The following is a 24,169-nucleotide window of genomic DNA, read 5'->3' as shown; positions in this document are numbered from 1 at the left end:
CGTCCAGAGCCTATTCTGGCGGTTCTGGATATCCACCTATCTGACTGAGTCAACACCAGCACTGCACTCTCTCGGGTCATCTGCGATGTGTGTGGCTAATTTGAAGTCAGTCGGTCGAACAGTTCTCTGCATTTATTGTAGACTAGACCTGTGCCCGTCAGGCACTGGCCTACTTGGGAACGGTGCAAGTTATGAAAAATCAAACCTCGGTTCGAATTGAAGCGGTGGACAGATAAAACTTCTATTCTGAATGTATTTGGAGAGCTGGTATGACAGTTGGTATAATAGGTTTCAAAAATAAAATAGATTAAAACACATACATTAAAATAAGAATTTGTAATTAAATAAATACATAAATAAATATAAAGTGTTTAAATAAGACAGATAAACCCTGAAGGCCAAATTATCATGTGAAGCTTGACCAATCCTCAAAGTATCCATTCATCTGACCGGGAGGGACACCGCACACATATTCTAGATGACATATAAAGCCTATTCATTCTGAACTGAAATGACCATATATGGACAATACATGGGACACACATTTTGCTTTTTGAAAAAGCCTATTCATTCTGGACTGATATTTTACACGTACGGGACAGGAAAAACCTGTTCATTCTGGCCTGGAGTGACCATATATGGACATAAGGTAACGGACATTCTGTTTTTGAAAAACCCTGTTCATTCTGGACTGAGATCACCATATATGGTAATTAAACGGACATTCTGTTTTTGAAAAAGCCTGTTCATTCTGGACTGAAATGACCATATATGGGCGTGATACACACAAAGCCATTCATTGGAAGCGGTTTCCACCGCTTCGAAAATTAAAATAGGGAACGCATCCACCCTGTTATGCAATACCCGTGGTGGTACCGGTTGTCATAGCACCTGTTTTAACTGTCTGTCTGTCTATGTCTTTTTTGAGGCCATATATGGAGATCTCTGTATCTGTCTGTCTGCGTTTATCCCTTTTATGCATATGTGGAGATCTCTATATCTGTCTGTCCTTGTTCCTTTTATGTCCATATATGGAGATCTCTATATGTGTCTGTGGGGGATTTGCCAAATCAAGCTTAGGCCGGGGTTGCCATGGCAAACAATTAGCTTGGGCAGAGCCTGGAAATTGGACAGGTGTGGGGAGTTAACCAAATTAAGCATAAGGCTGGGGTTGCCATGGTAATCAATTGGCTCATTAGGCCCACTGCCAGAGCCTTTTGTGGCGGTTCTGGACAATCGCATCGCCTACGCCTATCCGACTGACTCCAAGCCAGGCACGGCACTCTCTGTGGTGGTGGTGTGCAACACGTGTGGCAAATTTGAAGTCGGTGGGTGGAAGAGTTTGCCAGATACATGGATTACAGACATACGTCCATCCGTACATCCATACTTACAGAGATTCAGTGCATTTATTGTAAGATAAACCACAACTACAACAAAGACGATGGTGAACTATATAGTTAAAGTATGTCCACACGGGAAGACCTCATTGTTCCGCAGGTCCGTTGGTCCGAGTAGGATGACCGTCGGCAGGTTAGCTACTCACCAGCGTCGGCAGGTTAGCTACTCACCAGCGTCGGCAGGTTAGCATTTCACCAGGTTAGCATTCACCAGCGTTAGTTTTACTGAGGTTAGGGTTAGGGTTGAAGTTAGGTTTAGGTCGTCGGCATACTGGCCCGTCGGCATATTGACGTGGACCCTGTGCACACCCGCAACATATCATCTGTAGGGGCGGAGTAACATCATGCTCGGAAAGCTTGGAAAGTCTTAAGATAAACGTTTGTTTCAACACTCATAGCTCCTCAGTAATACCTCCTAATCCTATTTCCTAGCTCCTTGGAGAAGGAATAATAGACTTGGCATGGTCTGCAAAATAGCGGACCGACTTGTACTTCCGGTTCGAGTGAGCATAAAGGAGCTAGGACAGAGCAGGACCCTAACTGACCTTTAATTATAGGTTCCTCATCATGCCAGGGTCATATTTCTATTGCACACAACTGCCAATCACTGTAGAAAATGTAATGTCTCAACTATTACCATCTTATGGAAATTTGCTATACCGCAGAAGTGAAAAATAAGCACAAAAACAGCCCTTCATGCTTGAAGCGCTAATAAATGCTGCATCAAGGATAACAAAATGTTTAAGCCACTAAAAGGTGGCAAGCCTTGTAAGTCCCCTGATACTTGGCCAAGCTAAATAGGAGAGTTTAGAAACAAATACTGGTCAGGACTCGACGAATTTGGCAATGTTTACAATACCACCTTGGCAAGATGGGCCATGGAGTGACGACATGCATCAGCAATGTTGTAATTATCTCAATCTCATCTTCAGACAAGCTTGAAAAGGCCAGACAGTGCAAAACCCAAGAACGAGACATTGCTCAGAGTTCGAGTAAAAAATCAAGAAATGCAAAGGCTCTGTTCAATGATGAGGCAGAGGGACTACAAAGCGCCTGCATTCATTTATAGGTGGGCATCTTCATGGCAGAACCGTGTATTACACGCACTGAGATTATGCATGCGGGGTGTGGAAGCACCAGAATAGAGTGTGGGGTAACAACACCAACTGGCTGATGTGCCATGCACAGAGGAGATGACATACGTCATCATACCTCTCTGTGTGATCATTGATGGTGAACACACCTCACGGAAATGTCGGAGGTGATAACTGATCCTGAGGCAAGATAGCTGGAAGGAGTGGCTGAGCGTCTCGAGTTAGAAGTACGTACGGTAAGTAAGAGCTGATATCCGTCTTCCACCTGACTACGACTCATGAACTACTGTACATAAATCAAAAATGTTTAGGTCACACTCACAGGCCCTTTTTCCATTTCCTAAATTATTTTTTAATTATTTTAAAAGGCCCACTCCTTTCTGGTGTACCTAAGAAAGCTATAAATAAGCTACAGATCATTAGAATGCAATAGTACATGCACTGACCAAGACCAGAAGGAGAACACACAACTTGGCCTGAAGTCCCTTCATTGGTTGCCTGTCCTATCCGACTGACTCCAAGCCAGGCACGGCACTCTCTGTGGTGGTGGTGTGCAACACGTGTGGCAAATTTGAAGTCGGTGGGTGGAAGAGTTTGCCAGATACATGGATTACAGACATACGTCCATCCGTACATCCATACTTACAGAGATTCAGTGCATTTATTGTAAGATAAACCACAACTACAACAAAGACGATGGTGAACTATATAGTTAAAGTATGTCCACACGGGAAGACCTCATTGTTCCGCAGGTCCGTTGGTCCGAGTAGGATGACCGTCGGCAGGTTAGCTACTCACCAGCGTCGGCAGGTTAGCTACTCACCAGCGTCGGCAGGTTAGCATTTCACCAGGTTAGCATTCACCAGCGTTAGTTTTACTGAGGTTAGGGTTAGGGTTGAAGTTAGGTTTAGGTCGTCGGCATACTGGCCCGTCGGCATATTGACGTGGACCCTGTGCACACCCGCAACATATCATCTGTAGGGGCGGAGTAACATCATGCTCGGAAAGCTTGGAAAGTCTTAAGATAAACGTTTGTTTCAACACTCATAGCTCCTCAGTAATACCTCCTAATCCTATTTCCTAGCTCCTTGGAGAAGGAATAATAGACTTGGCATGGTCTGCAAAATAGCGGACCGACTTGTACTTCCGGTTCGAGTGAGCATAAAGGAGCTAGGACAGAGCAGGACCCTAACTGACCTTTAATTATAGGTTCCTCATCATGCCAGGGTCATATTTCTATTGCACACAACTGCCAATCACTGTAGAAAATGTAATGTCTCAACTATTACCATCTTATGGAAATTTGCTATACCGCAGAAGTGAAAAATAAGCACAAAAACAGCCCTTCATGCTTGAAGCGCTAATAAATGCTGCATCAAGGATAACAAAATGTTTAAGCCACTAAAAGGTGGCAAGCCTTGTAAGTCCCCTGATACTTGGCCAAGCTAAATAGGAGAGTTTAGAAACAAATACTGGTCAGGACTCGACGAATTTGGCAATGTTTACAATACCACCTTGGCAAGATGGGCCATGGAGTGACGACATGCATCAGCAATGTTGTAATTATCTCAATCTCATCTTCAGACAAGCTTGAAAAGGCCAGACAGTGCAAAACCCAAGAACGAGACATTGCTCAGAGTTCGAGTAAAAAATCAAGAAATGCAAAGGCTCTGTTCAATGATGAGGCAGAGGGACTACAAAGCGCCTGCATTCATTTATAGGTGGGCATCTTCATGGCAGAACCGTGTATTACACGCACTGAGATTATGCATGCGGGGTGTGGAAGCACCAGAATAGAGTGTGGGGTAACAACACCAACTGGCTGATGTGCCATGCACAGAGGAGATGACATACGTCATCATACCTCTCTGTGTGATCATTGATGGTGAACACACCTCACGGAAATGTCGGAGGTGATAACTGATCCTGAGGCAAGATAGCTGGAAGGAGTGGCTGAGCGTCTCGAGTTAGAAGTACGTACGGTAAGTAAGAGCTGATATCCGTCTTCCACCTGACTACGACTCATGAACTACTGTACATAAATCAAAAATGTTTAGGTCACACTCACAGGCCCTTTTTCCATTTCCTAAATTATTTTTTAATTATTTTAAAAGGCCCACTCCTTTCTGGTGTACCTAAGAAAGCTATAAATAAGCTACAGATCATTAGAATGCAATAGTACATGCACTGACCAAGACCAGAAGGAGAACACACAACTTGGCCTGAAGTCCCTTCATTGGTTGCCTGTCCTTTTAGAATAGATTTTATCACTCAATGGACTAGTGCCTTAATACAGACATTTAATGTATGCTCCCTTTAGATCACTCAGGTCTTCTGGCACTGTCCTTTAGTTCCCTGGGTGAGGACAAAGAACTACGGAGAGGCAGTATTTAGTTATGGTCCTCGCCTCTGAACAGCCTGCCAGAGGAGCTGAGGACATTACACTCAGCAAACACCTGTAAAATCAATCATAAATCTACTGTGCTACACTGGTCTGTCTGTTCTACCATGTCCTCCCACCATTTCCTATATTTCTATATATTTATTTCATTTTCCCATGTGTTGTTGTATTTTCATTGTATTTTAAATCCCCTTGTATTGCACAAAAGGTGCAATATAAACTAGAAGCAGTGCTCTTCCGAGCACAGGTCTCCACCAGGCCACACAAATCGGCCTGTTATAGCGCCACCATGAGGCTGTTTTAAAAAATGTGGGGCAGAGGTTCTGAATTAGCATCCAGGGAGTGTGTGCGCTCAGTTTGGCAGCGATAGGGCCAACGGCGCCGGAGATTAGCTGGTAACAACCAGGCCACACAAATCGGCCTGTTATAGCGCCACCATGAGGCTGATTTGAAAAATGTGGGGCAGAACATCGGCCACTAGGTGGCGCTAGGAAAGGCCCATTTGAAAAATTTAGGGCAGAGGTTCTAGATTGGCATCTAGGGAGTGTGTGTGCTCACTTTGGCAGCGTCCGGGCCAACGGCGACTGAGATTAGGTGCTCACAAACTCCGAGGACGCACGGACGGACGCATGCGAACATCGGCCACTAGGTGGCGCTAGAAAAGGCCCATTTGAAAAATTTAGGGCAGAGGTTCTAGATTGGCATCCAGGGAGTGTGTGTGCTCACTTTGGCAGCGTCCGGGCCAACGGCGACTGAGATTAGGTGCTCACAACGTTTTGCGAACATCGGCCACTAGGTGGCGCTAGAAAAGGCCCATTTGAAAGATTTAGGGCAGAGGTTCTAGATTGGCTTCCAGGGAATGTGTGTGCTCACTTTGGCAGCGACCGGGCCAACGGCGACTGAGATTAGGCGCTCACAAACTGCGAGGACGCACGCACGCACGGACGGACGGACGCACGGACGGACGGAGGGGAAAACATACTCTCCCTCAGCCTTCGGCTGGTGGAGACAATAACATTTGATGAACTGATTGACTGATCACAGCAGCAATCTAGCACAGCTCACAAGGGCATTCACATTCCCTCGTTAACACTTTCTCAGCGCTTACCAAAACGAGACATGGGTCCCAACAGAGTCTATTCTGTGGAGTCAATTGCGACCTTCAGATAAGAAGCTCACAAATTATTGACACAACCCTGTAGATAAGATTCAGATAATGTTTCTGAAAACAACAGGCGCATCGATAGCTGGGAGCCAAGCAGCTGCAGCAGGAGCAACTAGAAGCAGTGCTCTTCCGAGCACAGGTCTCCACCAGACCGTGCGTCCTGGTGAACTGATCGGTGGAGTTATAGGTAAAACCACAAATCAGCCTGTTATAGCGCCACCATGAGGCTGTTTTAAAAAAAAAAAACGTGGCATTTCTTCCTCGGCCTAGTGGGAACGTGTGTGCGCGATTTCATGATAATTGCACTTTGCGTTTGTGATTTGAGGCATTTTGTTCAAAACGGCTCAATCCTACAAACTTTGGAAGCCAATCTTAGCCAATCAGGATGGAATATGCCAAATCGGACAGATCCGTGTCGATCACATGACTGTCGAGATACTGCCTACCGATTTGTAGGATTTTTGGACAAAATCTGTAAGAATAGTGCACAGAAATGTGTTTTGCAAACATCGGCCACTAGGTGGCGCTAGAAAAGGCCCATTTGAAAAATTTAGGGCAGAGGTTCTAGATTGGCATCCAGGGAATGTGTGTGCTCACTTTGGCAGCGACCGGGCCAACGGCGACTGAGATTAGCTGCTCACAAACTGCGAGGACGCACGCAATCCTACAAACTTTGGAAGCCAATCTTAGCCAATCAGGATGGAATATGCTAAATCGGACAGATCCGTGTCGATCACATGACTGTCGAGATACTGCCTACCGATTTGTAGGATTTTTGGACAAAATCTGTAAGAATAGTGCACAGAAATGTGTTTTGCAAACATCGGCCACTAGGTGGCGCTAGAAAAGGCCCATTTGAAAAATTTAGGGCAGAGGTTCTAGATTGGCATCCAGGGAATGTGTGTGCTCACTTTGGCAGCGACCGGGCCAACGGCGACTGAGATTAGCTGCTCACAAACTGCGAGGACGCACGGAGGCGAAACATCGGCCACTAGGTGGCGCTAGAAAAGGCCCATTTGAAAAACTTAGGGCAGAGGTTCTAGATTGGCATCCAGGGAATGTGTGTGCTCACTTTGGCAGCGTCCGGGCCAACGGCGACTGAGATTAGGTGCTCACAAAGTGCGAGGACGCACGGACGGACGCACGCACGCACGCACGCACGCACGCACGGACACACGGACGGAGGGGAAAACATACTCTCCCTCAGCCTTCGGCTGGTGGAGACAATAAGTAAAACGTGGGTGAGTTTCAAAAATGCACCCTTCTAAAAAAGTGAACATGGAACATAATATTGAATATCAGAAGAAAGGAGGCGAAGAAAATGAAATAGTAGGCAGGTTTTTTTGTCCACAGCCTGCAGCCCTGCTGAGGAGGCGCACTCATGTGAGAGGGAAAGAGCGCTAATGTAAAATGGGAGGGTTCAATGGTGAGAGGCAGAGCCAAACTTTAACCTTCAGACGCTATTGGATGGCACTGTTGTCACCATGGAGACTGAGAGGAAGCCCTGGAGGAAAGGCCCTGGGGTTATGGAAGGAGAGGGGGGAGGAGGAGCTGGGGAAGAGGGGGAATAACGGTGGAAAGAGGAGGAGGAGAGAGTGGGAAACAGGTAGAGCACGGGTTCCCAAACAGTGGGTTTGGGCATTTTTGTCTCCACCAGCCGAAGGCTGAGGGAGAGTATGTTTTCCCCTCCGTCCGTCCGTCCGTGCGTCCGTGCGTCCGTGCGTCCGTGCGTCCTCGCAGTTTGTGAACAGCTAATCTCAGTCGCCGTTGGCCCGGTCGCTGCCAAAGTGAGCACACACATTCCCTGGATGCCAATCTAGAACCTCTGCCCTACATTTTTCAAATGGGCCTTTTCTAGCGCCAACTAGTGGCCGATGTTTGCTAAACACATTTCTGTGCACTACTCTTACAGATTTTGTCCAAAAGTCCTACAAATCGGTAGGCAATATCTCGACAGTCATGTGATCGACACGGATCTGTCCGATTTTGCATATTCCATCCTGATTGGCTAAGATTGGCTTCCAAAGTTTGTGGGATTGAGCCGTTTTGAACAAAAGGCCTCAAATCACAAACGCAAAGTGCAATTATCATGAAATCGCGCACACAGGTTCCCACTAGGCCGAGGAAGAAATGCCACTTAATTTTTTTTTAATCAGCCTCATGGTGGCGCTATAACAGCCCGATTTGTGGTTTTACCTATAACTCCACCGATCAGTTTCAAACTTTGTAAGCGCACTCCCTAGAGGCTAAGGATAAACCTTTGCCCTGCATTTTTCACATCAGCCTTTTATAGCGCCACCTTTGGTCCGACTTATGTAAAACACATTTTTGGATATTACTCCTTGAGATTTTATCCAAAAATCATGCAAATCGGTACACAGTATCTCTATAGTCATGTGATCAAGTCCGATCCGTCTGATATTTCATATTCCATCCTGATTGGCTAATATTAGCTTCCAAAGTTTGCAGGATTGCTCCGTTTTTGAACAAAATGCCTCAAATCATCAACGCAGCTTGCGATTACCGTGACATTTGCCACACATATTCCCACTAGGTCAAGGAACAAATGCTACCTTTTTAACATTGTCCTGTTATAGCGCCACCAGCAGGTAGACTTTAGCAAAACACATTTTTGGAACACAATGCTTGAAATCATGCATGCAGCGTCCGATTGCCATGAAAGATCTAAGGTGAAGAACATATGCCACCCTTTTTACATTGGCCTATTATACAGTAGCACCACCAGGACGCACGGCCTGGTGGAGACCTGTGCTCGGAAGAGCACTGCTTCTAGTTATCTCTTTATTTATTGTTTCCTGTAATTTGTTTTCAATTATTATTATTTTAAAAAGAAATCTTGAAAATCGTGAATTAACAATAAATTCAATGATTTTTTTGAGGTAATTTCATGAGTAAATAAAAGAAAAATCTAAGATTTTAAAGTCTATAAATAAAAAAAACAATGTTTAAGAAGTAGTGGAAATAGCCGATCTTCAAGCACACAACTTGGTCCCAGGCAAATGTCTTATCTTCTCTTTTGGGTCTCGACTTGAGAGGTTTGGGAATCACTGAGGTAGAGGATGATGAGGGAGGAGGAGGAGGTAAGGAATGAGGGAAGGAGAGGACAGAGGGGAGGAGTGATGAGAGAACAGGACAAGATGTGGGTGGGAGGTGGTGGTAGGGTATGGTGGGTGGTGATGGTGGGGTGCTGTCAGCGTTTGATGTTAAGTCATGGAGACAGAGAAGCAGTGTGGCTGAACGCTGCTCTACCTGCTGCCTGGGAGCCCACAGTGTCAACGACAACGAGGAGGTGGAACAGATGAAGGAGGAGAAATGAAACTAGACAGACAGCGGATGACAAATGGATGGGAAGCCTGATGGAGGAAAACAGGGAGACGGAGTTGACAGGCGTGCGTGCGTGTGTGCGTGCGTGGGTACGTGTGAGTGGCAGGGGGGTTCTATTTCAGAATTCAGATCACAGTTGCGGCACAAAGAAGCAAAACTTCAGCCACATTTTCAATCTACATTAACCAAACATAACAATCAAAGTCATGCAGCAATTGTAGAAGCAGGGAGTCAGTGCAAATGTTTTTTTTTTTTTGGGGTTCTTTAGGTTGTTTTTTTTCTTCTGTTTTTAAGGGTTCATTACCACTGTAAAGCCACCTCTAGGTTTGCCACCCCACAGCAACCACAGACAGACAAGCACAGACAAACAGACATAGAGACAGACAGAGACGTGACAAAAGGGCAGTTATCACTGCTGTGAAAACATAGAAGCTGGGGGTTTTGGAGACTACTGTTGATCTGTCTGGCTCAGGAAGGGAAATGTGTCCCGATCCAACCTTCAGCCTGTGCCAGTTAACTTTGTTTGACCATAATGAAGGCAACAGCACTGACAACAGGGCAGGGCAACACTTGTCCCAGAGAGGCAGATTATAGGGCTGTCTAGACTCCCTCGGGGCAGGCAGGAGTTCTCGAGATGGAGAGTAAATGGTGGGAGGGGGGATTTCCACTACATGACTGGGACAGACGGGGGGTGCAGAGTGGAGATAGAGATGTTAAAACAGAAATGACAAATGGAAATTGATGGATCTGAGCTAGAGGATTGGAGACAATGACATGGGAAGAAGGGAGTGAGAGGGGATGCTGATATAGAGACATTCCTAAAGGGCAGAGCTGTGAGACTAACGTCTAAAGCTTACAAATCCGTCAAATCCGCACACCATTGTGGCACTTAATATAAATTAGGCTGAAAGGATAAGCTCGGAGTAATGTAATTTTTTCATATCAACATAACCTACAAAAAGTCCAAGACTGAAAAAGGCAATAAGGCATTCATCTACTTACAAGTATGGTCCATCTTTCCAGAATAAATAGGAAGTCACTATTGTCCGAAACGTCAGTGTAATTCATTGTTTTCCCGGAATCATGAACATAACATGTCAGAGCTTTCAGATTGTGAAACATGGAAATAAGCATGTGTGGGAACGGAGGTCAAAATACTATTCACTGTCGCTTACTCGCTTCATATATGCCCTGATTACATTGATCAAAACAACAGTAGCCTATGGCTTTAAGACTTCTTTTAACAGGTTTTTGGACAAAAATTGACTTCTATAACTTTTTGGATAAGAGATATTCGATAGATACTGGATAGAGTATTGCTTTGGCAAGAAGACTGACAATACTTGTACGTAGGTGAAATGCATTTTACGGTGTTGCAATTTTCTGTAAACAACTAAAAGCACACTAAAGTGAACTGTGGAGCAGGCTGTGCAATTATGACAAAAGTTGTTGATTCTGATCAGGACATTCAGAATAATGAGTTATGATGATACGGAAATATTTCATTATGAATGAATTGTAGGCTAGTAAAATATTTTACACATGAAGGGAGCCATTGATGTGGAATTATTGAATAACTCAGCATTGAATGCATGAATACACGTTTATGTGATTTGGTGGATCTAGGATAGGATAAGATCAGTTGCATAACTGATTAATGTAAACCTTTAAAACCTGTTTGTCCCATAGGCATGGTTTATTGTATAACCAGTATTACCAGTCAAGGGACACTGAAACATAGTTATAACATCTGAAGAGACAATTATAACTTATATTTATAACTAAAACATTCTTGTGTGACACTGATATAGTCCCTGAAGAAGGCTTGAATGCCCAAGCGTAACACATTGAAGATGGAAAAAGGCTGCATGTGGTTATTATATTGATATCGTCCACCAGTCTTCATTTTACACATCAGCTTATTTCAACGAATGGTCAAAGTGAATAAATTATGAATGGCGGGACAAACCATTAAGCTGGCAATGGCCTTTTTTATTTCCAAAGGGGCCTATTAGAAAGGTTAAAGATGTACAAATAAACCATTAAAGAGAGAACCAATAAACCAGAGACCATTACTCACCTGTTATGACTCGCTGAGCCTCATACGGTTCCATGTAGCTATTGTTCTCACAGGGAACGTGTCCAAGGTCCGGTTCTGCTCGGGGATCCAGACGAGCATCAAATGGATCTGAGTAATCAGTGTCCCTCGCCAACGGCGCAGATGGAACAACCTAATGGACACAAGCCAATAGGGTTACAAAAGATAAATCGTATTATCTAAAAAATACACCTTATCCCATCCAACATGTAGAGATGAATTTCTCATTCTAGAATGAACTACTTCAATTATATTCTACAACCTGGATGTTTAAGGATGACCGTTACTGGTGTATCTGTGACTAAATGGAACATTGTCTGTACAGTATGTGCACAATAGCTCATCAAGCCTGGAAACGGATAGTAGTATGAAGCTCATTCTAACATGCAAACAAACAAAAGCCCCTTAACTAATTAGTGAGTGGTTAGAGATTAAAATAGTATGGAAATATACAAGTACAATCCATATAATCATGACATTGTTTAACTTTTATTATGGGCTCTTATTTTTTAATTGATTGCTATTCACCAAACAACAGAACGAAAACAAAATATTTTATATGTATTTCAAATGTCCCCTACACTACACAATATACCGGTAGTTCTCAACATGATTTGCTCTCATCTGAGAACGGTATGCCATGCATGCCCGAAAATTACTGCTTTGCTGGCTGAAGCACAAGAGTTGGAGAGTTGGTTGAGAACATTTGTTCCTCCATACAAGCACAGGAGGAAGGCACTGGTCAGCTGGCACAGCATCAACTACAAAGGCAGCCATATGGTCACACATGCAAGCGTGCACTCACACACACACACACACACACACACACACACACACACACACACACACACACACACACACACACACACACACACACACACACACACACACACAGAGAGAGAGAGAGAGAGAGAGAGAGAGAGAGAGAGAGAGAGAGAGAGAGAGAGAGAGAGAGAGAGAGAGAGAGCCCACTAACCGGTTCTCTCTCCCTCTGTCTGTATTGTCATCTCTCTTTCTCCCTCTCCCCGACACACAGGGAAAGCGCTTGAGCGAGGACTGGAGTATTGGCCAAACTCCTGCTAGACATGCACACACCCTCACAAAAATTACATCCCAATCCCACGTGGATTCTGTAACAGGTTATCGATGCAAGGGAATCTGCAATGTTAATTAGAGCATGGATGTTCCCACAGAACCCTGGGAAATTAATGAGGGGCAGCAGCGCTAGGAGCAGAGACAGGAGGTTATCGACACGACTCCAGACCACATCTCCGACGCACTTCAGACACACTTTTGCACTTGTAGCATTTTCCACGGCAGGCAGAGTCATGGATTTAACAGCAGCCCTGAAAGTAGTAAAAAGCCCTGTATGCTGCTTAACACACTCAGCATGTGGGTTGAATGGAATAGAAAGACAAATGAAATCCCTAGAAAAACCACATGGCGAGGTTCTATCTGTGTCTTTGTCTCCTGTGTGCATCTCTCTGCCACTCTTTCCCTCCCTCCCTCTCACTCCTTTTGCTTTTTTCACGTTCACACACAGTTCTCTAACAGCAGCTGTGCTTGTGTTCCACAGCCCACACAACCCGTATATCGTCATTGTCGGGTGGAGACCTTGTATGTCCAAAACCGTTCGTTTTGTATTTATCATCTAAAAAAATTACTAAACTAGTGAAAACAGCCGATCTACAAGCACACAACGCCTCGCATCGCGAGGCGCTGTGTGCTTGTAGATCTGCTGTTTTCACTAGTTTTGTGCGACGGTCTTGTATGATGTAGCAGGGCTTTGCTTTACCAAAAAACACATTTGAAACTTGGAGAAACTTGAAGTTTTCTGCCTGACAGTGACGATATATCCAAGATGAGGCAGCAGCCACGATGACACCAATAACACAGAGACATAAATTACGCCCACGCTCGGCACCTGACATATCACCATGATACACTATATGGCCCCACACCCTATATGTGTTCAGATGAGGCGTTTCTCTCAGCTTGCTAAACCAAACCCCCTTTATTATTTATGGGAGGGCTAAAACTCAGGGGACTGTGTGGCCCCTCCCGACATATTGGCCAGTTCAAGCCATCAATAACACTTTCTTCCATTAAGCATGCAGGACGGCCAATTTATGTGGTGCTTCAGACCTAATGTGATTTATGGAAACAGTGCATATTTGTGACACACGTCACCAGTCTCTTGCTTAAGGAGTCTAATCAATAAAGTCGTCTTAGTGATGGAGAGGAGTTGAGTGGGTGGGTGGGTGCTGTTTGTCCTTTTCCACTAATTCTCCCCTGTCTCAGAAGGCCATAGGGGCCACACCAAGTTCTAACATTTACCCTCCATATCGTCACTGTCGGGCAGAAACCTCGTATCTCCAAGTTTCAAATGTGTACGTCTTTTGGTAAAGCAAAGCCCTGCTTCATCATACAAGACTGTCGCACAAAACTAGCGAAAACAGCCGATCTACAAGCAGTTTGTAGTTTAGTACATTTTTTAGAGGATACAAAACGAACGGTTTTGGACATACAAGGTTTCCACCCGACAACGACGATATATTCATGTGAACTCTTCTTTTAACACACTAATTACATTTCTGGCTTCTTTATCCTGACATTATGCAAAGAAACAAACAGAAATGTGGTTCAGGAAGACTCTTACAGGCTCCTGGTGATCCTCCAGGGAAATAGCACTGAGGAGGATCTTGGTGCGGCCCAGTTCCTGAGAGTCCACCTTGATCAGTCTGTGTTTCGGCGACTTCATATCCAAACTGGACGATTTCAGCGGAGACCCGAACGCCGGAGTGGAGGAGGAATCGGTGGTCCCCGACTCGCTCCTGGACCGGCTCTCGGAGTCCTCGTAAGGGTCCTCGAAGTCCAGGTTCTTCTGGAGCCGGTACGCTTTGAGGATCTCACTCTCGGTGTAGTCTGGTGTGGGGGGCTGAGGAGGGACCCTCCTGCTGCCAAAGCTCAGGTAGTCCTTCAGCCACTTGGCCATGGCAGCACAACTCCCAGCACAGTGGAGGGCCAGCAGGACGAAGGTCAAGACAGGCTGCAGATGGAGAAGAGGGTTAGTTGCTTGATATTGTGTCTGATTGTCTGAGAAAGGTTTTAATTAATGTATTAGATCAGTGGTTCTCAACCTTTTCAGGCCGCGACACCTAAAATAACCATATTTTAACTGGGGAGTGGGGACCCCCACATCCTGATGAGCAGCACTAAGAGTTACATTTTGTATAACACGGTTCTATTGTGAAAATAGCAGATCTACATGTAGATCGGTTATTTTCACAATTTCTGCCTCTAAATATTTGACAATTTGGCCAATGTTTAATTTGTCATTTTAGATATATTAAAAAGTATATAAATTGTCATTTTAGAAATGTGCAAATTCTCTCTATACACTTAAACAATAGACTATGTTAGTTAGTTTTCATCTGGGGACCTCCCAAAATAATTTGGGGACCACTGCAGTGCACACATAGAGTGCACAGTGTGTGTGTGTGTGTGTGTGTGTGTGTGTGTGTGTGTGTGTGTGTGTGTGTGTGTGTGTGTGTGTTGGCCAGAAGAGTTATATCTCAACAAGTGAAATAATTAAAATGTAGGCAATTGAGGAACATTTTATTATGTCATTCATTTATCATATCTACTTCTAATCTTTGTGCAAGACAATAATTATCCTGATCCACAAGCACATTCCACATCACCTTATGGACCCCACAGCAGGAGACACTCAACAGCTGGGCTTGGTCTTTGACTCGGGAGCAATAACATTCTAACGTTTGGACTTTAACCCAAGTAAGTGCTACAATTACAACACACGCCCAAGTAGTAAAACAAAAGCGACCTTAAAATGCGTATTAATCAAAACAGCTGGCAGGTTTTACTTCATATTGTCATTTGTTTTGTTTCAACTGCAGTAAGTAATTTTGATAAGACAAAATATATTGACAAGCAAAAAATGTATAAGTAGAATGAAAGCAAAGCTAAGCAAATTGTACGTTTTTATAGAGCTCATAAAAACCAACAAGCCCCACATTTAAATCCTTATATAGGTCTATCCCACTAACGCTGCGCTGCTATGGTACCACTGCCACCAACCTTATTCAGAAGGCTACTTCAGCCACTTTGGATGGGTGCGCTTTACTCCGCGTTCCTTCATGTTGATGATGGCAAAAAGAAAATCACATGAAACTAGAAACCCTTCAATTTGAATTGTCTGTTTCTTGCAGAAGGATAAAAATAAAACAACTGCAGATCTTCCACAGACCTTTGCGCAGAGGAAAAGCACTGAAACAGAAAGGGAGTTCCGCCAAGGAACAACTGATGTGCAGAAGTGAGAGCATTGAGCAACTAACAGAGCTACGAGAGAAACCCAGCAAGCACGCGATTAAAGGGGAGGCGCTCCATTCCCAATGGAGCAGCCTCCCCTTTTACAGTCAGCCGACTGTTCATTCACTGAAACATCAGCACATCAGTGGAGGTGAGTGCAGTGGGAATCTGTCCCTGGGAACCTGAGAAGAAGTGAGAAGAACCACAAGAAGAGCAAAACGAAAGAACACATGGGAGAGGGTCAGTTTTTTAGGGGACTTTTATGTATTTATTATTATTGTTTTTCATGTAAATTATGTTATATGAGATACTTCAATGGTTTCCAGTGGAAATAAGCTTAGTCTTTTCATGGATGATGGATCTCCTTTTAGTAGACCTTGTACCAGTGAACTGTACCGTCATGAAACTGTACCTTTTCCTATGCAAACTTCTAATAAAGTCTTCAATCAATCAATGTATTATTTTTGAGCAGTGCTAGGGCGTCACAACTTTAGGGGGGAGGGGAGTGGGACTGAGTCACTAGGGCCCAAGGTGGAGGGGCCTTAATTATTTTATATACTTTAGCTACTGAAAAATAGCAGATCTACAAGCTCACAGCGCCGCACCGAGTGCTGCACTGCGAGCTTGTAGATCTGCTAATTTTGAAAAGTCGTGAAAATGTGTGCAAATCTTTGAATATATGTATATAAGCGAACATTTGTACCTCAAATTTTGCTTCTGGGGGGTTCCTGGAACTACATTTTTTAGATGGGGGTCCGTGGCCAAATACATAGGCTATCATTTTAGGGGTCCTTCACATGAAAAAGTTTGAGCATCCCTGACATAGAAACATAGGTTTATCAAAACACCTTAGAAGGATTTGAAAGACTTTTTTCAAAAATAGCAGATCTACAAGCTCGCAGTGGCATGCTGTGAGCATGTAGGCCTATATCTGCTATTTTTCAATAGTTAAAGCACAAAATAATGCGTAATAATGTGTTCCCAGTCTAAATGGGTTAAAACCCCTCCCCCTATGAAGAACATTCATGGGGGGCGAATCCTTGTACCCAGGGCCCAGAATGTTGTTCATGTTGTTGAACTCTACCAGTGTGCCCCGATTTATTCATAATTGCTCACTATATTTAGCTGGCTGTCTCATCAATGTCTGATGACTGTTGAGAGATTTGGGACTAGCTTGGAACTGAAGTATTCCACATGTTTTTCTTTTAAGTGCCTATGCATGGGGTCTCCTCCTGTGATGCTGCAGCTTTGATGGCAAGATTCATGACAGCAGTGATGTGTAGGCCTAAGTCAAGTGTGTGTATGTGTGTGTGTGTGTGTGTGTGTGTGTGTGTGTGTGTGTGTGTGTGTGTTTTAAATAAACTTTTAAATTGTTTTAACTGGGAAACCCCCTTCCTATATAACACACAAATTTGTCCTAGGCTCCCCGGACCCCCTGTTGACGAGCCACAATGTAAGGTTTATGACGATGCTTCACTGTTAGTTAAAAAAAGAACTATGTCTGTTTTCTCCTAGGCCTTTTATTCCAACCTGAATGCTCTCATCCGGTCTGCTTTTTATGCAACAAGGATGCCTTTGGAACTGAAAAAAACAGAGATCTACGTATATAGTGACTTCAATGACGAAGGTACTGAAGCCTATCCAACCTGACTGAAAGATGAGGCATTTGTTCACTTGGCACAGTAACCCCTCCTCCCACACATGTCCCATTAACTAAGGTTCCAGGCAAGGAAATTGGATTGTGCCTACATGGTCGAGACACATCAGAGGCAGTTAAAGGACCGTAAATGCCTCTTTCTTTTATGAGAGCCATGAGCTCACTGGCTCCCAGGGGCAGGAGCCTGGATGAGGTCATCTGGACCCAGTGAGAATCCACCCCCCACTCAACCACAACCACCATCATCCACTACTCGCCTACTTCTCCTAGTCCATAGATCCACACCAAGCACCGACTTGAGCCCCAAAGGTGGTTCCAGTGAAGGTTTAGAAATGGGTCACAAGATTCTTCAGGATGAGAGTATAGGTCTTGAAATAGTTGTGATTGTCCTCCGCATTCTCCTGCCAACTGTACCAAGTGCCTAAAGTTGGTACTAACTGAGTAGAGTCTACTCTGTTACAGTAGTAGATCCAAATAGACTGAGAGGATATAGTAGCCTTAAATCAATCAACTTGCTCAGTTTCATGCCATGCAGAAGGTATTCTGAAGAATGATTCAAACCAAAAATAAAAAAAAGAACCTTGGGACAAAGAAACTTTCTTGCTGATCCATGAATCTGATCCCCTCTACAGGCAGCCAACTCTTCGTTCACTGAAATATCAGGGCATCCCTGAGATGAGGACCGTGGCAGCAAAAGGTAATCTGAGAACTATAATAGCTAAATGAAAGAGCACATGGGAAAGAATATGGATTAAAATATACCTTAACTCACACTCATGTATATTATATCTTTTTAACTTAATTTATGTTAATTATTTATTCCTGAAATGTATTCCTAAAAATAAAATGAACAAAAACAAAGAACTCAGTTTTATGCCGTGCAAAACATTCTTAATATTGGTTCCTCTGTGAAAACAAAACCAAGAAACGTAGTTCCATACCATCTGTCGAATACTCACCCCATTCACTCCCTCGCTTTCTCTTTCTTGCTGACCCATGAATCTGTGATGTCTTTGATGGTTCAGTCTCCTGCTCGCCCTCCTTGTAACCCAATCATAAACTATCATTCCTCCACACTGCAACACCTCCTCTCCTCCCTATACCCACAGCTTCAGTCTATTAACACACACAGCATGCAATAGATTTGCTTTGCTCTGCCACCCTGTCTACACTATAGTCTAACCAGGTGAGAATAACACTGTGTTGAGAGACTGAGAAGAACTACAGAAAGAGTTTACATGGAGTGTGTGTGTGTGTGTGTGTGTGTGTGTGTGTGTGTGTGTGTGTGTGTGTGTGTGTGTGTGTGTGTGTGTGTGTGTGTGTACACATGTGCGTTGTGCGTGTGTGGTGGTAAAGAAAGAGAGAACGTTTATTTTACAGGCACAGACAGACATATAGACTGACAGAATGAGATAAAATGATTATTCTGTTAAAATAATTAATTGATTGATTGATTGATTGAATACTTTATTAGCAGTTTGAAAAAAGAGAGAATGTGGGGGAAAAAAGCACAGGAAAGTACAGTTCAATATTAGGTCTGCTAAGAAGATAAAAGTAGACTGTTTTCATGGTGGCATTTTCTGCCAATTATTGCCCATCTTTGGTGACTCTAGAGTGTATGCCTCATACAGCCTACGTGTCCGTAGTCCGTACACACTAACGACATTGACAGGTGTCTCGCAGATATGTTTTAGCAGAAACAGATGTTATCATATCCTTTATCATATAGGCCTACTACCCCTTTCGGGTAATTGAAAACGAAGTGCAAACTATAGTCTAGGCTATCACTTCACTTGTTTCCCTAACAGAACAAATGTAGGAATGTAAAACCTAGAAGAAAGAATGAAAAGAAAAACATACTTTATTATAGTGGTACAGTAAATGCATAGGGGGAGAACGGGGTAAGATGAACCACTTTTTGCTTATGTTGACCTGGAAGCAAGAAAAAGTGAGATGGCAGTAAATTCAAAACATCTAGACATATTTCAGGATGTCTGCTATCATTTGAAATTTTAAGTAAGTGTCTATGACAAAGGACCATACAATTATGACCTATTAAAAAAAAAAGTGGTCATGTGGTTCAACTTGCCCCAGGTGAGGGGTAAGTTGATCCAAGTAAAGGGGTAAGTTGACTTACCCCTTTACCAACGTGATATTCTTAACTTTTAACAGTTTAAACTTGAACAAAGAATGTATGTACTTAATACTTATCAGAAATATTTTAATAACACATTTCCCTTTTGCAAATAGTCTTATTTCCTTTCTTACGGTTATTTAAACTGTAAGAAAAATTATTACAACCAATTAAATAACGTTTGTTATTCGGAACCTTTTAAGGCTCATCTTTAGCTAAATGATTCACATAGTTTTATACATTGGGCTATCACCAAAATACATGATATATAAGATTTAAAGATAAAGGGGGTGGTTGATCGTACCCAGCGGTTCATCTTACCCCGTTCTCCCCTACACTACATCAAAAAAATTACTGTGATGATCAGTGCTAGGCTAGCAAATTATAGTTGGATCAGTGGGTCAAATTCTCACACACTGATGCAGTGATTTGTACATCGGCAGGCTACATCACTGGTTGATTTCCTTCAGGGACAGTCAGACAGGTGACATAGGATACCGTCTCGCCAGACAACCCACAGAGCAGCAGATGGAAGGGACTGAGTTCAAGGACGAGTCTGATGTGTTACAGGTCTAAAAGTCACCTTAAAACGCAAGTCATTACAATAGCACCATCTGGTGGACATGGTGTGTAAACGCGTCAAACGTTCAATTGTGATAAGCCTATCGTTAGCCTTACTCATATTTTGAAGGTTTTAAAAAAAATGTTGGACAAAAAAATAAAATAATAATAATAATATTTTCACTCATGTTTATCTCCAAGAGAAACCAGCATCGGTCTTGACCTGCTGATTCATCCTACCTTTATTGCCTATATTCAGAATGCTTCTAACATTCAAAATAATGTCTGCCTCTTAAAGTCAAAAGGTTAACCTCATAGCATAATTGCTTAAGTATTTGTTTGAATGAAACAAGCATTCTGATTGGCCTAGGACATAGCACATAGGCAATAGCCTGGCTATAAGGCACAATGAAGTAGAAGTGTTATAGGGGAGAAGAGTTGAGTTAGGCAGAAATGTCAATTTGACCAAAAGATTACTTAGGCAATTATGTTATAAGGCTAACACTATGCTCAATGATAATTATAGACAAATATAGTCCACAGTCAAGCGTGTTTTACATCACCATGAGCTAAGAGCCTATAGTCTAGTAAATCTAGGGAAAATATACACTCAGGTTGGACAAAATTGTGTCATTTAGTTTTTCAACTGATTCTGTTAGGAAATTAGGTCTACTAGCCAGGATAAAAAAATCTACCATGATCTGCTCACTGCAAATACCCACAGTGGCTAAATCAAGTTGGGCTCCCATCGACTTTCTATACAGGAGGAAAATACCCAGAAAAAAAATCAGCTTTAAGTAGGATGTGAGGGGTCTAACTAGGGGTTTGTTCATGATGCTGAATCAATTGCAAGCATTTGTTTTGCACAAAAAACTTTCCTTGGGCTAAAAATGGCCCCAGAGAATGATGGTTTAGTGATGAAAAGTGATGAGTCATCAAAAAAATCATCTTTTTGGCGTTTTCTGGGGCCAATGAATGTTTTTTGTGCAAAACAAATGCTTGCAATGGATTCAGCATCATGACAAACCTCTAGTTAGACCCCTCACATCCTACTTAAAGCAGATTTCTTTTCTGGGTATTTTCCTCCTGTATAGAAAGTCGATGGGAGCCCAACTTGATTTGGCCACTGTGGGTATTTGCAGTGAGCAGATCATGGTAGATTTTTTATCCTGGCTAGTAGACCTAATTTCCTAACAGAATCAGTTGAAAAACTAAATAACACAATTTTGTCCAACCTCTGCCTTAATTTTATCTGACTATAGCTGCCATGCTAGATGGAAGCCCTTGCTCCAGAAGCGGCACTCATGATTGAGTAAATGTAATAATGAAAGAGGAGGATTATCTCAAAATTCTTCAGGAAAATCTCAAATCATCAGCCAGAATATTGGTTGTCAAGAGTGGTAAAGGGATGGCTAAATCAGGCTTGAATTAAGGTTTTAGAATGACCTGCCCAAAGTCCTGACCTAACCCCCATTGAGAACATACGGACAGTGCTGAAGAAACAAGTCCAAAGTCAGACACATTTTGATTAATTGCACCAATTCTGGTCAAAGATTCATCCAGAAGCTTGCCAGAAGCTTGTAGATTACCAAAAGGCATCTAACTTGGTTGAAAATGGCCCAGGGATTGACATGCAAACAAATATTACAGGTATTGACACTAAGGCTTGCCCACCTGCCCCCGGCAGGTAAATAAAACCTTCGGGCAGGTGAAGTTTGCTTTCAGGTTGCCCGACCGGGCAAGTGCTCATTTGAGAGGGGGACACAACGGTCTATAAACACAACACGAGATATCTGTCTTAACACCTGACCTGAACATGGCCAGAGTGCTGTCTTCTGGTCTGCGGAATGTAAAATAAGAGCACTGATTACCTAATGTGCTGTTTTTACTGTTGCTACACTTGAAAATGTAAAATAACAAGTGTGAAACCATAGTCATATTTAATCATATGTATAACTATATAGGTATTTGGTATTTGGATTTGTTAAGTATTGAGATACAGTATGACATTTTTATTAAAAATATATTTATTAAAATCGTATCTATCATTTTATAATGGACGATGTACTTTTCAGGCAAGTGAGTATGACCTTTGGGCAAGTAGAACATGACCTGTACTTGCCCGACGGGCAAGTGCCTCTGAGACCTAGTGTCAACCCCTGAAATATTAGCATTGCTGTTTGTATATTTTTGACCCAGCAGATATGGTCCCATTTTCAGAAAACCCATAATAAATAAATAAGAAACTGTTTTTTTTTTTTTTGGTGTGTGACAAAAGTATTTTCTCTAATCAACTTATCACAGAAGAATACGTTTTAGAAATGATTGGAATTTCAAAACTGCCATGACATGATGACTGGGCTGGGCAGCCACTACTGTAAGTGGAGAGGGCCAATCCTTCAGTGGCACTGGCCCACAGAGCAGAGACACATCACATTTGACCCATTGGCTTGTCTATTCACGATCACAACACCAGAGGCAGCTCCACTAATCATCATCAACATAGATTTAACACTAAATAAGGCTCTAACTCGTTCTCCTGCTATACCATCAACGTGTGGAACACCCTTCCACAAGCCTTAAAGGAGAGCAAATCCCTAGCCTCCTTCAAAATTGGTATGAAAAGTCACCTTCAGGCGGCTGCTACCCGTGACTTGTAAATAGACTAAGCCCCCATGCTCCCCCCACCCTTTTTTAAATCTGTGAAACAGATTTTATTAAAGACGTGCGATTGTGCTGAGACATTCAGGCGACCTAGGCGACCTATTTGCCTATTGGCTGTCCCCATGTCACATGGTAACCGAGCTAGTTTCATGATTGGGAGCGGCCTTGCGCTGTTCTGGCGCTGTTCTTCTTCTCGAGTTTGGAAAAAAAGGATCCGTTCCGTTTGTCACATTGTCATGATTGTAAAACTATCTAGTTTTAACGTTCAGAACGTTTTCTTTTTGAACAATAAAAACATTGACAGCCAGGGGGAAAAAAATCCATGAAGGACACGGAATGCAATCGTTCACTCGCCGTTGGAAAATTGACTTATATTAGACTATTCTGGATGTGTGGCTAACGGCTAACGCTAACGTTAGCTAGCGCTAGCTGCAGGCTAACGCTAGCTAGCGCTAGCTGCAGGCTAACGCTAGCTAGCGCTAGCTGCAGGCTAACGCAGGCATGTTATACACAATTACTCATGGAATAAAACGGCGACCCAACTCGGAATGCAATCGTTCACTCGCCGTTGGAAAATTGACTTCTTAGACTATTCTGGATGTGTGGCTAACGGCTAACGCCAACGTTAGCTAGCGCTAGCTGCAGGCTAACGCTAGCTAGCGCTAGCTGCAGGCTAACGCACGAGTCACGGTGTGTAATAAATTCACTTCTACCTCGTGTTGAGCAGTTAAACCTATTTGCTACGTACGTCTACAAAAACGTTCATATTTCAAAGATAAAGTGCTTACTGAAGTCTCACAGATGTCACAGTATGGTACGCTCAAGCAGAATTACCTGTATCTTTCGTATTGTTTAATAAACAGCATTTTAATCCGATCAGACGTCATTTTCTGTTGTTTTTCAGCCATGCGACCCCATCGGTTGCAAGGTGTACTGCACTTATAGATACATTAATACCTTTTTAAGGAAACGACGACCGATCGGATTAAAATGCTCCTCTTTAAATAATACGATCATTACGGGACATTCTGCTGGAGCGTACCCTATGGTGACATCCGTGAGCCTTCACTAAGCAATTTATCTTTGTAATCTGACCGTTTGTGTAGACGTACGTAGCAAATTGGTTAAACTGCTCAACAGCAGATTGTGTTGAATTCACGGTTGGCGCAGCGTAGCGTCTTTACATTTAGCCCAATAATGCTAATCTACATCAATAACTAAAGTTTAAAACATACATAAACCACTTTAGCCCTATGTTATACCAAGGCTATTTGAAAATAGCCGATCTACAAGCTCACAACGCATTGCGGTGCGACGCGTT

General features: G+C 43.1%; 1 protein-coding gene across 1 annotated transcript in view; it reads right to left on the bottom strand.

Annotated features, from left to right (window-relative positions):
- Positions 1-15,688, bottom strand: part of shdb (Src homology 2 domain containing transforming protein D, b) — a gene marked incomplete at its 3' end in the record, with an annotated part of 34,579 nt that extends 18,891 nt beyond the window's left edge. The window contains exons 1-3 of the mRNA XM_080735689.1: positions 15,602-15,688; positions 14,163-14,552; positions 11,486-11,636 (exon numbers count right to left, since the gene is read on the bottom strand). Coding sequence (XP_080591815.1) covers positions 11,486-11,636; positions 14,163-14,498 — 487 coding nt within the window. The 5' untranslated portion in view covers positions 14,499-14,552; positions 15,602-15,688. The remainder of the gene's footprint in view (positions 1-11,485; positions 11,637-14,162; positions 14,553-15,601) is intronic.
- Between the last annotated feature and the right edge of the window lie 8,481 nt (positions 15,689-24,169).

The sequence above is a fragment of the Nannobrachium achirus genome (assembly GCF_963921795.1).
Source record: "Nannobrachium achirus genome assembly, chromosome: 1".
Classification (NCBI taxonomy): domain Eukaryota; kingdom Metazoa; phylum Chordata; class Actinopteri; order Myctophiformes; family Myctophidae; genus Nannobrachium; species Nannobrachium achirus.
This window is presented reverse-complemented; position numbering and strand designations above follow the sequence as displayed.